The 17,109-nt window shown below is 33.8% G+C and overlaps 1 protein-coding gene and 1 long non-coding RNA gene across 11 annotated transcripts in view; both read right to left on the bottom strand.

The window, feature by feature from the left end:
• The window catches only part of LOC143676455 (uncharacterized), a 47,971-nt gene extending 45,821 nt beyond the window's left edge, over nt 1–2,150 (bottom strand). Inside the window, exon 1 of the long non-coding RNA XR_013172096.1 lies at nt 2,004–2,150. This is a non-coding gene — a long non-coding RNA (uncharacterized LOC143676455). The remainder of the gene's footprint in view (nt 1–2,003) is intronic.
• An 873-nt stretch (nt 2,151–3,023) lies between these two features.
• PMS1 (PMS1 homolog 1, mismatch repair system component) overlaps nt 3,024–17,109 on the bottom strand; it is a 124,703-nt gene continuing 110,617 nt past the window's right edge. For 6 of the 10 annotated variants that reach the window (XM_077154427.1, XM_077154425.1, XM_077154428.1 and 3 more), the window contains 4 exons: nt 14,092–14,577; nt 11,064–11,194; nt 6,904–7,064; nt 3,041–3,729 (listed from right to left, as the gene is read on the bottom strand). In XM_077154427.1, the coding sequence (XP_077010542.1) occupies nt 3,565–3,729; nt 6,904–7,064; nt 11,064–11,194; nt 14,092–14,577 (943 nt within the window). In that variant the 3' untranslated portion in view covers nt 3,041–3,564. Of the gene's footprint in view, nt 3,730–6,903; nt 7,065–9,966; nt 10,096–11,063; nt 11,195–14,091; nt 14,578–17,109 lie in introns of those variants that run through there. The other 4 variants (XM_077154435.1, XM_077154434.1, XM_077154431.1 and 1 more) reach the window with 4 other exon arrangements.

The following is a 17,109-nucleotide window of genomic DNA, read 5'->3' as shown; positions in this document are numbered from 1 at the left end:
TGCCAGAATGTAATAACAGAAATGGAATGGCTTTTAAAAAGGGGTAATTTACTGAATTGCACGTTTGCAGTTCTATGGCCATGAGAATCTCCAAGTTAAAGCAAGTCTATAAAAATGTCCAAATTAAGACACCAACAAGAGGTTACTTTCACTCAAGAAAGGCTGATGAAGTTCAGAGTTTCTCTCCCAACTGGAAAGGCACATGGTGAACATGATGTCTGCTAGCTTCCTCTCCAGGCCTCTTGCTTCATGAGGCTCCCCTGAGAGCTGTCTCCTTTTTCATCTTCAAAGGTCACTGGCTGGTGGGCTCTGTGGTTCTCTCATCATTCTGATGCTTTCTCCAAAATGCTTCCTCTTTTAAAGTATTCCATTAAACTAATCAAGACCCACCTGGAATGGGTGGATTCACATCTCCCTCCAATCCAAGGTTAATACCCATAACTGGGTGAGTCACATCTCTGTGGAGATAATTTAATCAAGCTTCCAACCTATAGTACTGAATAGAGATTAAAAGAAAGGCTGCCTCCATAAAATGGGATTGGGATTAAAACATGGCTTTTTTAGGATACATGATCCTTTCAAATCAGCACACCTGGCAACTAGTTAGAAACAAATGCAAATTTTCTGGTCCCCACCAGATTTATCGAATCAAAAACTCTGGACATAATGCCTAGTAATCTATTTTAACAGGCCCTCCAGGTGATTCTGATACATGCCCAGATTTGATAACCACTGAGATGCAGTTTTAAAACCTACAAGATGGATCTTTACATTAATTTGCAATGTTTTAAGAGAAATAAAAAGCATGGTCATAAATCAAGTAAGCAGAGAAGACTACCTCAAGGGAGTGGTGGTGAAAGTCAAATTGTGTGTCGCTATTATTGCAGAAACAATGAGGTCTCTGAAGACTATATTTTTAGAGTATGGGCGAGATCAACCAAAATCTTGACTATTCAAGCTTATGGGCAATCTTAAGTCATTTTTTATTTGGCTTCACAGTAAAATGTATTATTTTTTTCCCTTACTGGCCTTTGTTTGAGGTAATATCATTTGACTTGGAACTGGCAGAAAACCAAATTAGCTGTGTGCATTCAGGTAAATCATTTAATCACTCAGGGCTTCTGTTTTTCCCATCTGTAAAATCCACTGGACTAAATCACCTCAAAGATTCATCTTAGCATCTATGAATTTATGAACACTGATTATGAACATTGATTATGAACAAATCTAGTTCACTTAAATACTTTATTTTCATTATTGGTATTTTAATTCCTTGGCAACTTTGCTTTTTAAGTTAGTGGGTCAACAGTTGAGTATCCCATTTGTCTTACTTTCTTTTCATTACAGACGATTTAGTGTATTTTTTCAATGTAGACCCTAATCCAAGTGTATTTAGTGGTCCCTGCCCCCTAAGAAAGACTGGAGGAGGCGTGCACTAATTATAACAAAAATAAAAGTAAAGAGATAAGTCAAATGTTTGGGGAGGGAAAAATGGGTCATATTTATATCTTAGTTAATAAACGTAGACCAAAGTAGGAAGGACTGCAATCCCTTCAATGTGATCCACAACACCCGGATGAAATCACAGAGAATCAAATAGCCAATGAAAATAACACAATCTTGTCCATCAGCGTTCGGGCCCAAGAATTTTCAGTCCATTAAATGTCTGAAACCTGCTAGGCTAAGTTTGGCTATCCACCTGGCAAATGGTCCACGCAAGATAGGCTCCAGGCCTCACCCCAGCTTAGCCTGGGGGTAACCCATGGGGTCTAGCCAATACCGGGATCCTAGGCTACACCCTTGGGTCTCAGAAGCAATTCAGGGAATTCAGGGGATTCACACCTTGAGAATCCTCTCTCCCTCAGGACCAAAGCCTTTAACACCCCCAGCCTAAGGAGAAGGGAAGCCTGTTTAAGTGAACAGGCAAAGACTGAAAATCTTCCGTATTTCCTCACATCTCCTTTAACCTCCCGAATCCCTTGCTGGCCTGCAGAAGCAATTACCTCCATTCAGGAGCTTCAGGCTTTGCTCTGGTTGCAGCCAGCTCCAGCCCTTTTGTTCCACAGGTGCCGCTGTTGCTACAAGGGATTGTGGGCGAGGGAGGGAGCGCATGAGCCAGGAGGCGGGGCCACGAGGAGGCCGATCCTGAATTTGAGCCAGGGGCCTCGGAGTCCTGATGAAACAACAATGCACCCACCCTACTACGCCAGACCCGGTTAGAAAAATTTTGCAACCCATGCTTGATTTTTTTTTAAAGAGGCACGTTGTTAAAGTGACCTCTGGGAGTGTTTTGTACTTTTTTCCCCCCAAATTCCTATTCTTTGTTACCCCAAATGACTAGTCAGCGTCTATTTTTCATGGGAGGTAGTGTAACTAACAGTGGCTAAGAACAGGAGCTCTGGGGTTAGACTCTCAATAGTACCTAAGATTCTAAATTTGTTACTATTGGTGTGTAAATGAGCCCATCCTAGGTAAATGCTTGGCATGTTACCTGCTGCCATTATTTCTAATGTGATTTGGTAGAATTTAAGACTGAAAAGAACATGAACACAAAATGGATTTCTTCACATAAATGGCCTTTTGGAACTAACAGACATCATCCAAGCTCTCTGATTACCTCTCAGTTTACTTATTTAATTAAAAATGATTACTCCCACAAGGACCCCAAGTTTATAAAACAGGTAATGGGGAAAAAAGTCAATATTCATGTCATAGGAAACAGGGCTATGTTGGCAGAAAAAAGGCTGGGCTACAGGTAGAATTCCATGTCACAATTTGTACCTTTTAACATAAGGATCTCAAGAATTTAAAAATTCTCCTTGAGGATTAAGGGAGAGTGGTGTGAGTATGGAGGTACTGAATCTAGCCTAATGTGTTTTACTTTACACAACAAATATATTAATTAAAAATCATGCTTCAATTTTTTTTAAATTAAGTATTTTGGTACATTGTGGGACTTGGGTTTTTAAAGAGTTCATGTACAATGAATAAACAACCTAAATTTTCTGTTAAAAATCTAAATTTTCCCACATTCTATAACAAATTTTAACCCCAAGTCCCATTAATTACAATATCAGAAAGAGATAACAAAATCCAAGTTGTTACCCTCAAGATGAAGATAGTAGGAGTTTTTTAAGCTATGTTCTCTCTTCCTTTTCTGAACTTTATGTTCTTACTTTCTTCAACCTCCTGTCTCATCCTACTTTAAACAAGATAACAAATTCTGTCAGATATTCCAGCTCAATCTGTTGGTGTGAGGTGACTTCTCCTTGTACAGGGCTGACCTAGTAAATCAAACACTCAAGAATCCTACATATTTTCCATTTTGGAGTTTACAACTAATTATTATGAGTTCTTGAGAATCAACTGTATTAATATTCTATATTAGTTTATTTATTTTCCCCCCTACAATTTTAAATTTTTTCAATATACAGACAAGCCAGTGAGTCATCATTTATAAAATAACAGGTTTAACACATCATAATACAAAGACGGTTTAAAAACAGACTCAAAATGCTTAATGACTGAACCAATTTCAATAATAACTGTCTTAAGCACAGTTAATTATGTAGTTTCTGGAAGATGGGTTAAATGATGGAAAAATGGGCGACCATGAACACATCCTTTAATTTCATTTCCAAACTGGTGCTTCATTCTGTAGATAATATCTTGGATGTCCTCTTTTGATAAATGTATGGGTAGCTGTCTAGATAAACGTACTGCTTCTCCCTGTAAAGAAAAAGTCACACATTTTACAGTGATATACTGTGTTGCAGAAAACATGTTATCTTGGCAAAAAGGAAAATAGAAAATTGATTATATTCTCATCATTCATTCTCTCAATAAATATTTAAGCAGCACCTATGTTCCAGTCACTGTTGCAAGTTGTAGGGATACAATAGAGAACAGGACAAACAAGAACGTCTACTCTTGTGAAATTTATATTCAATTGGAGAGAAACAGACAAAGATAATTTCAGTGCATAATTATGCAGAAAATTAAACCATGGAGCATAATAGAGAATGATATTGGATGGTTGGGAAAGATTCCTGAGAAGGTGGTATTTAAGCTTCAATTTAAATAAGTAACCATTACACAAAGATCATGGTGGAAGAAAAGCATTTCAGGAAAAGGGAGTAGAAAAACGAATGTCCAATGTGGTGGCAGCATGGCTGTTAAAGGGAAGAAAGGAGGAAGTAGGGGCCAGATAAAGTAAGGACCTCTAGGACAAAGTGAGCAATCTGGGTTTAATCTGAATGCCCAAGGTAGTAAGGGGAGGTGGGGGGTGTTTTGGCAAGGGCCTGATATTCGTTTCACATTTTAAAACAATAAGTCTGATGGCTGTGTGAAGAATGGGTTGAGACAGGGCAAGAAGCAGGGAATCTACTGGTAATTACTGAAGTCCTGGTAAGAGGCTCTGACAAGGATGACAGCAGTGAAGATGGAGGAAAATAGAAATATTTCTCACATGAGTTGGAAGGAGAGTCAAGAAGATTTGCTGGTAGACTGGTTATGAGGGATGCAGAATCAAGGAAAATATCCATATTTTTGGTATGGTAATGGTGTTTTCTGAGATAGGGAAGACTGAAAGATGATCAGGTTTGAGGATTAGTAAAGTTGGCTCCATTTAAGGTTGTTTAAAAAATAAGTATACTTGAAAGATTTTGAATTGTAATGTTATTCTCTTTCACATACCCCTCCTCCTGTTATCTTTCCAAACATCCTATTCCTTTATTACAACTAAACCTCTTCTTTTTCTTCCCTTTGAATTTTAATCTTTTCAACCTCTCCTCATTCTTCTAGCCCACCAGCATCCTTCTGTCATCTTTCTCTACTTAGGCCCTATAGCTGAACGATCTCTAGCATCCTGCTTTCCTTTTAGATTCCTACTAGAATTTTTACTAGAATTCAGTTCATCTTTATACACCTCTAGGATATATGTGCTCAAATTTCAGTCTCTTGTTCTTTCACAATATCCATTTTACTAATCCCTTCTGTTGGATAAATTGATTAAGCACTGTTGGAGAGGAACAAAACTGCTCTGGCTGGATTTAATACAAATGTTAGTTCTTATAAATCCTTGTGGCATGGGGAAATCTTATTCTTCTCTAATGATTTTTGTCTTATAGTACCTATAGCTTCTACTTTCAGATCTTTCCCCACTGTATTCAAATTCCCAGTACCTCCCCAACTACTTCACTTGCAGCAGATAACTTCTCTCACTCCTTTACAAGAGCAGACAATTACTTCTCTCAACTTAACCTCAGTGTATCTTTACTTTCACTCCCCTTTCTCTCTTTTGCTCTTGATTCAGAACAAGTTTTCACCATTTTAAAGTTTATTTCCTTAGCCCAGTTTCCCTCCTGCCTCTTCTGGATCATTTACTTTCCAAACCCTTATATTGTTAATCTTTTATACCTTTCAATACAGACATGCTAATCTCTCCTTCCTTTCATCACCAAATGAACCAATGACTATACTTTTTCATCATTACCCTATACTAAACCACTAAAAAATGTCTTCTATCCCACTACTTTTCCATTATAGTTCTCTTTGAAATTATCACTTACCATTTAGTGGTCACACTTACATTCTATTAGGGTTTTCAACTATAATTCTACAATATTGTTATATAAAGGATGTGACACTATTTACTTATTTTTAAATGTCTTTCCTCCCTTGACCTTTATATCTACCTCTCTCTTGGTTCTCCTTGTACTCCCTCTCCCCAACCTTTATCTCTTTTACTCCCCTACCAATTCTTATTCGGCTTGACTTTAAATGAAAGCTTTCCTGTGGTTCTGATAGAGGTTCTTTTTACTTTTAGACTATCTCCCTTAACTATCATTAATTTAATGAAATGTACATTAGAAAAAAAACTTACTCTATCTCCAACCACTTTTTCCCCATTATTTCTGCAATCTCTTTTCTTTCCCATATATACAAAGCACTTCAATACACAAAACACCATCTAAAGCTGTCTAACATTTGCTTTCTTTAAGTTCATATTAACTATTTCAGAAGAAAAGAATTTCTTTAAAGACTCTAGAAACTGTCAGTGTTAAATTACCTCTACAATAGTCTGGGAATTTTCATGAGACAAAGCTCTTAAAAAGGACTTACAGAATGCTACTGAATAAGTTTTTCGGAAAGGGTAAAAAGTGAACTTTCCTCTTGAGGAAGTTCGACCCTCAGAACGCAATCGGTACACCATTTTATTCTAAACATAAATGGCTCATTTTTTAAAAAGGGAGAAATTAAATTCTATTAAAGTACAGATTTTTTAAAAAATTATACAAATAAACCTTGAGGGTTATCCAGACACTCAAATATAGTTTTAGGAGACATATAGCCTTATTTTCCCTCCATTATCCTACACTTGGAAATTTTAAAGTTTATGATTTCCCTACATTTTCTATTATTTATTTTGAATTTTTTTTTTTAATTCACTGTGACATTTCTTATTTGTGGTTGGGTAAGGGTACCTTTGGAAAACTGAAATCTCCATCTTTTAATCTAGAGCTATTTAAAAACATTAAGCCTTAGAATTATATTTCTATTCTTTTCAGATAAGTATATGTTATAAGGTGGGGTAATTTTGAATCCCTTCTAACTTCTGAAAGTTTCAAAAAAAAAGAATAAGAAAAAACTTCACTATAAAATGTCTCATTCAGGCTCTTCCTCAATACCCATCTAAGATATAATATTATGCTAAGGATGCATGATAGAGTTTACCACAATCAGTCTAGATATCAAAATTGTAATGCCTTAAAAAAATTATTTCCTCCTTGCAAACAAATAATAAACCTTATAGAAATTGTTTTACTACTTTGAAACATATTATTTTATTAGGAAACGCCTATCTTAAAACCCAGCCAACCTACATAATTCAATAATGCATACCTCTAAATAACTTATCACTTTGCGAGGTCTACATTCATAAACTTCCTTTGCATTTCTGTTTAAAATAGCATTAAGAATTTCTTTTAAATCCATTACTCCATAGAATGGGAGACAATTAGCCATTCCTTCTATTTCCAAATGGTTTTCAGCAATGGAAACTCCTGAAAAAAAATAAAAATAAAAACACATATAAATATAGTCATTTAATTTTAGCTTAAATGATATTCCAGAAAATGCCCATCGAAAACAAACTGAATGTTAAAACATTTAGAGAACCATCATTAGAATTCAATACAGTTTGGACAAAATTTTTGCTCTTTAATTGGGGAACAAATAATAATTTCCCATAGGATTTTAAATTCACATTTAGTCATAAATGCTCACTGACACCACATGTGTTTTGTGTAATTTAATTTAATTTCAGTTATTGCTGTTCTGTTGTTTACATTTGTTTAGAAGATTTCTTACTTTATAGAGTAAATGGAGTCCCATGATATTTATTAAAAGAAAACTGGCTTAAGTGTTTTAACAACTGTTACTAGTTTTAAATCTATCCTACTGGTTTAATATCTAACTTAAGAGCCTGTATAACTTTAAAAATTATAAAAATTCTCAAACAGTAGTTTGTTAATATATTACTAATTTGAGGGAATTAAAAACTAATGTTTGTTCAAATATTTTACTAGGACAATGTTTAAAAATGACATGCTATCTATTACTTAAACTACTTTAAATAACTTGGTAATTAGAGTATAACTAAAAACTAGTTACATGATTGGATGCAAAATTGGGTAGACAATCCAAAACAACACATATTTCAAAACATCAAATTTTGCTTTAGGATGTATTTTAGGATGTATTTTATGATTCTGGAAAATAGTTTAGATTTATCTTCTTTTCCTATTTCTATGTAACAGTGATCCTTAAAATTGAAGTCTACACAATGATACCTAGAAGTAAGGGAAAAAAAGAAGGTCCAATTGGGTAATTAGTCATTATCAATTATGAATTTCTGGATTAATAAAAATGAGGCATGACATAGCTTGAAGAGCTTCAGATACTGAGAACTTTAATGATCCCATCCCTAGCTATTCCCAGTTAGACTAGTTTCTTGACCTGGATGGCAGCTGTAGTAGTGCTACTCAGAACAGGGCAGGCATCCTAGTGCTCTTCCTAGGAAACTACTGGAGAGTTAATATAAGATGATATATAAGCTGGCATTAAGGGATAAGGAGCAGAGTTCAGCGAAGGTAGACACATTGAATGTCTGAGTGGCCAGGGAACATAAATGGGACTTGAATCAGGTTTACATAAGCAAAAAGGAAGTAAAAGAATATTCTAATTCATATTTCTCTTCACATATATATAAAGATAAGAAACTTCCCAAAAATATTAGTCTAAGAGACTTTTCACTATTGCTGGTTCTAAATTTTTTATGGTATGGCTAGCTGAGACGTCTAATATTGATTATATTTACCCTAGAAAATTATACATATTTCCCAGAATTACATGTGTGTAGATACAGATTAAAAGTATTTGGCAACAGATTAGGAAATTAAGCAATATTTTAATCTCTATGTTTGCAAAATTCAGATATGGAAAACAGAGACATTTTGGACTATGCAACAATGAACTTTCAAGAAGTTTCCATAAAATTTTGTAAAACACTTCTCAACTTTCAGGGAAGTTACTTCAAATGCAAAAATGATTTAATAAGTATTCACTTCCTAAAATATGGAATTCTTATTGATGCAGAACAGTATGCTATTCCCATTAACAAGCAGAGCTCTTAGTTAGGGTCACAGAATCCTTTTCCCAAAGACAGATATATTCTTCTCCTTTCAAATGCCTTCATCCTTATCCAAATATGTTTTGAGACAAATGGCAAATTGCTGTTTCAAACTTAGTACCACACTCTCACTAAAAGACAAATAAATAGTCCTTAAGCAAGCATGACATAAAAAAATAATGAAGTAAAAAAGACTAAAAGTAATAATGAAGAAAGAAAACATGAATGTCTTTAACTTGGTCTGTTATCGATAAGGGTAATAATTATGGTTATAATCTAAATAAAGTTAATTCCAACCCAGTAAAATTGGTTTATAGCTGGATTCTTATTCAATTTTGAATCTGCAGTGCCATGCAAAGTACCTATCATTCAAAAGAACTTAAAAAACACTACACAATTTAAGAGATGAAGGTATCTGTCTGCTAGAAACCTACTGAGTAGCTCAAAAATGAACATGCTGTTGGGTGATGCAATGGTGGCTCAGTGGCAGGATTCTTGCCTGCCATTCCGGAGACCTGGGTTCGATTCCCAGAGCCTGCCCATGTCAAAAAAAAAGAACATGCTCTTGTAACAGACAAAGCAGTTCTCTTATTAAAAGAAACTGCTGTGATGAAATACATGCACTATTTCATCTTTCATGAAAAACTGGTACCTACCACAATACCACATAGTTAATTAGAGAAATAAATTAAGTGAAGAATGAAATGCTTTGCACACATACATACACGAACTTGCTTCCCACTTAAGATAAATTAAAAAGTTGCCAAAAAGCCAAAGATATTTATCCCACTTAAGATAAATTAAAAAGTTGCCCAAAAAGCCAAAGATTTTTAGGGAAAGCAAAAGAAAAGACTACAAATCAATTCAAGCTAGAAAGGGGGAAGGTCGAAAGTAGGGAGAAAAGAGAATATTGTCAATATCTATTGTCAAGAACTAGGCTAATTGATTTGTATAAGTTACCTCATTGAATCCTTATAACTCCTTCATATGCAAATATCCCAAATTTAATAGAGAGGCAGATAACAAATTAGGTAAGACCTAGGCTTTTAAGGCAGGTCAGTTAAACCAAGCAATCTGGTTCTACCACTGTTAGTAGTCATGGTTCTACTACTGTGCACTCTTAAATAAGCTTTTCAACTTCTCTGTGCCTCAGTTTTTCTATGGATGCTAATAGTACCTACTTCATAGAGCAATTAGAAAAATTCAATGAATTATTAACTTAATATTTAGGAGAGTTCCCTGCATATAACAATTATTCAATAAATATTACTTACTGTTTTTGATGAGGAAACAGTGAGGCCAACTGATTTCTCAAAGAACATTGTTTTTAAATGGCAGAGCTGGGACTTGAACTGACTCTCTCCACCCTACTTCTAAATATCTTTCTTTACTATCTACTTCATCTAGGATAAAAGTAGGAAGTTAAGAAGTTTAGGACAAGAATTCTTAAAACAGCACAATTTTAAGTTCAGACCTGCAAAGCATTCCCTGTATAGACCTAATTTCACACTTTTGTACATTGTTTTTTTTCTTTTCATTTCTTTGTAAAATATTACTTTAAAAATCTTCATCATTTTGCCTGAACTTTGTTTTTCTATATGTTGATCATGACAATGGATGGGAGGAGAGACAGTGGAGTTAGTCCTCATGGTATCATTTGCCCCTTGACACCAGTGAGGGGAAATTAATAGGAAAAGACCAGCCTAGGAAGCTAGGGCAGAAGGTGGTTAAGCATGAAAAGGATGAGAGAACAGAGGAAGAACCAACCAAGGAAACTTAAGTCCCCTAGCAAATAGATTTTCCTTTGACTCCCACTCAATGAATTTTTATACAAAGAAAAGAGGGTTATTAGTCATTTATCTTTGCTAAAGCCATGGTATCAAATGACCCACATTCCAAATAATAAGCCTGCTTATGTTACATGTATATACTTGGAAAAAGAAATAAATACTTCAAAAAAGAAAGGAAAAAGAAGTAAATTCTTAAAAAAAAAAGGAGACATCCATTTTTATTCGGCTATTCCAGTATCCTAAATATTTATTTTGGTTTCATCTAAGGAAACATTTTTAAAATATTAGTTAAACAAAGCAAGAAAATTTAACTTTTATGTCAAAGGATGGCAATGGTTACAAAAAAAGTAACTAGATTATAGTTATGAAAATACAAGGCAATGGGCTTGAAAGAAAGACAGCAAACAGGCTTGTTTCAGGAAGAGGTGGATTTTTTGAAATAAGACTTTTTTCACAGCTGATACTGTACTTTTGGCAAGACAAAAATATGTCATGTTATCTATAATTTATGAAATCCAAATGTAACTCTTAAAACAAGACTTATTTTCTAAGTCACGAAATATTAAACCACATTTTCATACCTGGTATCAATTTTATCTTGAAACCATTTGCTGTAAGGCGAGGATCGGACAGGTAAGTTGATCCACTGTAGCTTTGGTCATCTGCTGTCATTTTATATAAAACCTCTAAATAATGAGATCCACTAAAAAGACTGAAAAAGAAATTATAGCCCTTTAACTTCCTAAATATATAAAATGACATAGAGGATTTATGGAAAAAAAGTTAATCCAAGGGCCCTTTAAAAAGTGTTATCACTAAACAAATAACAAAAGTATGAGTAGCCCTATGAGAAAGTTTACGTTTTTACTTTTCTGTTAATATTTCATAGAAGATCTAATTCATAAAGTGCACATAGAGGAGAGGGATAGACATAATAGACAGTCACTATCTTCTGGAATGTTTCAAACTGTGAAATCAAGAAATATGCTCTCCATATACAAATAAATATTTATAAATATTAATATTTATAAACAATGCCATTTATACCTTTTAAAATGACATAACAATACAAGTAGTCTATCCTGCCAAATTTCCAATTGCTAGTGAAGATTTCTTAAACAACTAAAAGATAATCAAGCACACATCTTTTTCTCCTAAGAACTGACAAGTCAGAGCTAGAAAGAGCTTCCTTCAATCTACTGCATGTCTGGCATGTTTGCTAAAAGTGGCATATGGAATGCTTTTGACTGGTCCAGGCCCTAAACAAAATACTGAGGTAGCCAAACATTAATCTCTGGCATAGATCAACATTGGTTCTATGCTTGGTCAGTCTGCCTCATGTTATAACAGTCACTCTAAGAAGGTATCTGCTTGGGCTAACAAGTGGATAGATACCATTTTCCTAATCATTCAATGAATATTTGAGTGCCTACTATGTACTAAATACCATCCTAGGTATATGAGGCACTAGTATACAGTCCAGTGCAGAATGATGACCTACTGTTTTTTCTTTATAACCCTGTACTCCATGAAAGAGTAAATGGATAGATGAATGCATTTTAGTGTCTTTGCTTAAGATCTCTGAAAAGCTGAGAACCTACTTGGCTATGAGAGCAAATGTCAAATACAGAGAAAAACTTTGGCCGAATGTCAGATGTGCTCTGCCTAGGATATCCCTGTGACAGGGATATTACATTTGAGAAGGAGGGAAAACAATTTTTGATCAAGACATGTTGCTTCTATGTTCAATTAAGAAAGCTCTATTTTCAGGTTAGTATGGGCCAAATATAATAGTTTTTAAAATAACTGTTTTTGAATAACAGTACCTCACCGAGAAAAATATTTTTAAAAACCCATAATTTAGACAAGCACAAAAAGAGATCTAAATGAAAGTTTACAAGTACAATTTTAAAAAGCAAAAGCAATCAAATTTAAAACTTCAGTTACACCCTAGTTCTCTAAGGGGAGAAGATAAAGTACTATCATATTTTTGAACTGTTTTCTTATTCTTCTTTTGATGACGTCCTAAACCAAACTTAGAAAGCTGATGGATTTTTGAAGGTGACTACTACTGTCCTTATGTAAAAAAGATAGCTTTAAGAAATGTTTTTCTGTGCTTTGTCCTTTTTTTTTGTTCTAATGGCCGTACCTTTAACAAAAAGGTTTTAAAACATTTTACACATCATTTCTGCCTTATTCTACAAAGTTCTGAAACTGAGTTAATCTAATGATATGTCCTATAGAAAAAATTCTCATTATCTTTTTAATTTCAGGGTTTTAATCCTTTTCTGCCTATATCAGAATGAACATGAAATGACAAAAAAAAAGGAAATGTCAATGTATAAGTTATTCGTAATTCATTCATACAGGAAGCAATATGTTCATCTAGGATATAAAAAGGAAATATCTCATTCTGGAATCTGTAATAAAATAATTAATTCAAGGCAACAATTAGCAATGGAGAACGCATTAAATGGAAAGACTGATGAGGAACTTTCAGGTAGAAAGATCAGGCTGTCATCAGCAGACCCTTTGGATAAATGCCTTTGATAGGGTGAACTATGAAGGACATAGCACCAACTAATAAGCAATTTTGTCAACAAGTAAAACCTAAATATATCCAAGCTTCCTGAGCTAACTTCCATTGAAACACAGGAGAGAGAAAAACAAGTTAAACACCACTATAAGGAAGAAAGAGGAAAATCAAGAAAAGGGACATATCACTGAACAAGTGACTCAATACTTAGAATAAGTCAATGGTGTTAAGTCAAAAGGAATTTTAAGATATAACAAATGTAATGTGTGGAATTGTTTTCATACCTATTAAATTTAAAAATAATGAAAAACTATAAAAAAAGATATTTTTGAGACAATGGAAATAATTCCAAGGAATGATTATATAATGTATGAAACAGGCATCGTGGTTAGGTTAAAAAAAAAAAGCTATTTTTTGAGCTATACATATTGAAACATATAAAGGTGGGAACTGTTTAAAATACTGTAGCAAAGGAAAACATATATATATATATGTGTTATATACGTATATATGTATATATATATACACATACATACAAAAGGTGTATATAAAAGAAAGATAAAGATTATGTATCAAAATCTGGGTAACTATTGATAAAGGCATTCATTGTATAATTTCACCTATTTTAATATGTCTTTGAAAATGTTAAAGAGTGTAGAATGGAGAGGTACAGCAACCTAACTTCAACATTACCCTAAGGACATCACTAATGTACAGGGAGAGAACTGAACTTGACATTTTTTTAGGTCCATGGTCCAGGAATCACACCCAGGTCTCCCGCATGGAAGGCGAGCATTTTACCACTGAAACACCCGTGCACCTTTGACATCATTTTAATTACAGAAGTGATCTGTCTAGAATACTTTAAAATTATTCACTTAAAAGCATTAATTCTATTAAGAATAAGTTTAACAAATGCTTAATAAAATTCTAATTAAGAATTTATCAAGATTTAAAAAGATGTTTTCAAATAAATAACTTTTTTTTCTATTACGAAATACATTCAACTTTTTATCTCAATTTCTAATCTAGTGTGTATTAATACATTTTTTAGATTTAAAAATATACCATACCTCTCTGTCAATATAATTGGCTTTTCCAGTGGTTCTGCTGGAAGCTTATGATTCTCAAGAAGTCTTTTAAATAGCAGGGCTTCTTCCACCCTATATGGATTTAGTAACATTACTTCTTTTTCAGATGTAATTAACCATGCATCAGGAAATTTGAGATTGTGGATCAAGCAAAGTTCATCCTTCTCTTCTAACTCAAATTTCTTATACTTCTCAAAGTTTATTTTTAAGTTTTTCATAGAAAAAGGGATCTGTACCATTTTAATATTTTGGGTCTTTTTTTTTTCAATTTGGGACTGAAAAAGCTCATCAAGTTTTGGCTGATTAGTTAATGATGTTTTCAGCTTATGCTTCTGTGACAAATTCCATGAGTGAATGAGTTTTGTCTTTCTTCCACCATCTTTTAATGGTATTTGTGACTCCTGTTCAATGGCTCTCTTGATTTGCTTGTTGTAGCGCTCCAAATCTTTAGTAGCCTTCTCTTCATACCTAAGTATAGAGATAAAACAGAACTAATGAAGTCATAATAAAAAATATATTAACTCTCTGAAGAAAATTTTATAAAAAACAAACAACTAGCATTCTGGTTCTGGTAATGAAGAAGTAAGCTTGTTTTGGACTAACCAACCCACCTTTAACTATGATAAACTCTGAACAAAATATAAAATCAACTATTTAAAAGAGGAACTGGAGAGCAACCCAGCAAACAGAAATTGGAAGTGATTAGACCTTTGAAAAAAGAGGTCCACCTTTTTATAGCCTTTACCAGAAGGCACTCCCCAGCTTGAAGGGGATTGCCAGAACTCCAGGAGAAATTTGTACTATTATTAGCCTGAGCCATCAGAACTCAGAGCTTCTTGCTGACAGAACAATACTAAATTGAGAGAGAAACTCCTCTGTTTGGGATTCCAGAGGAAAACAATTGCTAGAAGGCTAAAAGAGCTGAAGAGTGATTTCATCTGCTGCCTACAACAGAGATTGGAGATTGAATTCAACAGTTAGATGGCTTGGTAAAAATATTGAGCTTTCCATTAAGACACTTGGAGGGGCACATCTTAGCTGAAAAACCTATGTCCTAGAACTAAGGCAGTTAGTTGTCCTAAGACGAAGGGCAAAACTAAAATACTCCCTCACCAACAAGGTATAAAACAAACGTTCCACAAGCTCTAGGTGATCCATTTGTAATTTAAGTGTCTGGTAGAATAAAAAATCACTACATTGTATAGGAAGATAATAGAATCCAGAATATCACTTCCAATACCCTTATAATAAGAAATCATCACTCAAGCATAAAACAGGAAAATGTAAGTCATGGTCAAGAAAAAAAGCAGACAACAGTAACCACCTAAAGATGACCCAGACGTTGGAATTAGCAAAAATGCATTTAAGAACAGATTTTATAAATTGACTTAAAGGAAAAGATGATCATAATAGAGAATTAAAGGGAGAATTCTCAACAGAGAAGTAGAAATTAAAAGCCAATTTGAAGAAGTACAACAACTTACAGAGCCAAGAAGCTAAGTGAACCACAAGAGAATATATATAAAGAAATCCACACCCTAGTATATTAGATTCAAACTTCTGAAAATCAGGAATAAGGCGAAAATCCAGATAGTGTTAGGAAAAAGGGAAAAAAAGACATTACAAAAAAAGGACTATCACCACAAGTGATGGATTTAATTTCTTATCAGAAGCAAGGTAAAGCCAAGTGACAATGAATAAATCTGTTAAGTACCAAAAGAACTCAGGATTCTATACCCAGCAAAAACTTCCTTCAAAAATGAAGACGAAATAGACATCTTCTGATAAAAGAAAGCTGAAAACTTTGCCAGCATACTTTCACTCTAAGAAATGCTGAAGGGAAATTACACCAGATAGAAACCCAGATCTACAGTAAGGATTGATAAGCACCAGAAATGGTAAAAATATGGATAAATAAGAAAAAGTAATCTTTAAAAAATTCTGTGATTTCTTTGAAAGATAACTGACTGTTAAAACAAAAACAGCAGTGTTTTAGGGTGAAGTTTATATCTGATGTAGGTATAAAATCTATGACCACTGAATAAAAGGCAGGGATTATAAATGGAATTATATTTGCAAGGTTTTTATAATTTAAGGTAAATAAATTGTACACTATTGAAATGGTACACTATTTACTCTAGATAATGATAAATTAAGAATGCATAATGTAATCCCCAAAGCAGCCATTTAAACAATGCAAATAATAATAAAAAAAACCCCAGCAAACCCAATAGGGGAATTAAAATTAAATATTCAAATATATTCAGTTAATCCCCAAGAAGACAAAATTTAAAAAAAAGAGAGAGGAGGAAGAGCAGAACAAAACATAGATGGGACAAATAGAAAACAAAGAGAAAAATGATAGACCAAGCCCAATCAAATAAATTATCAAATTAATGGACTAAATATTGCAGTCAAAAGGCAGAAATTGTCCAATTGAATTTACAAAGAGCAACACTATATATGTCTACAAAAGATGCAGTGTAAATATTAGAATATAGTTTGAAAGTAAAAGAATGGAAAAAGGCCAAAGACTGGGAGAAGGATCAAAGGAGAAGGAGGCGTTGTAACAGAGAGATAAGATTTAACAAATGAGTACGACTACTGAATCATTATATTGATATGTATTTTTAGTCTCGTGTCTTAGAGTAGCTAGAAGGAAATATCTGAAGTTCTGGAACTGCAACCCATACCATACTTTTGAAATTTGTTCTAAGACTACTTGCTAAAATGTACTTTGAGGCCTGGAGAAGGGCACAGAATTGAAGAGTACCACTAAGGGTAATTTAAAGAATACAAAGAGAAAGAGGGAAAAGAAAATATAGACCTAACAAATAAAATAAAAAAGATAAGATGGTGGAATGAAGAAATGCCTTTTCAATAATAACTTTGAATGTTAATGGACTAAACATACCAATTAAAAGATACAGACTGGCAGAATGGATTAAGAAACATAATCCAGCTATATGCTGCTTACAAGAGACTTATCTTAGAGACAAG

Source organism: Tamandua tetradactyla, chromosome 3, assembly GCF_023851605.1.
Source record: "Tamandua tetradactyla isolate mTamTet1 chromosome 3, mTamTet1.pri, whole genome shotgun sequence".
NCBI lineage: Eukaryota > Metazoa > Chordata > Mammalia > Pilosa > Myrmecophagidae > Tamandua > Tamandua tetradactyla.
This window is presented reverse-complemented; position numbering and strand designations above follow the sequence as displayed.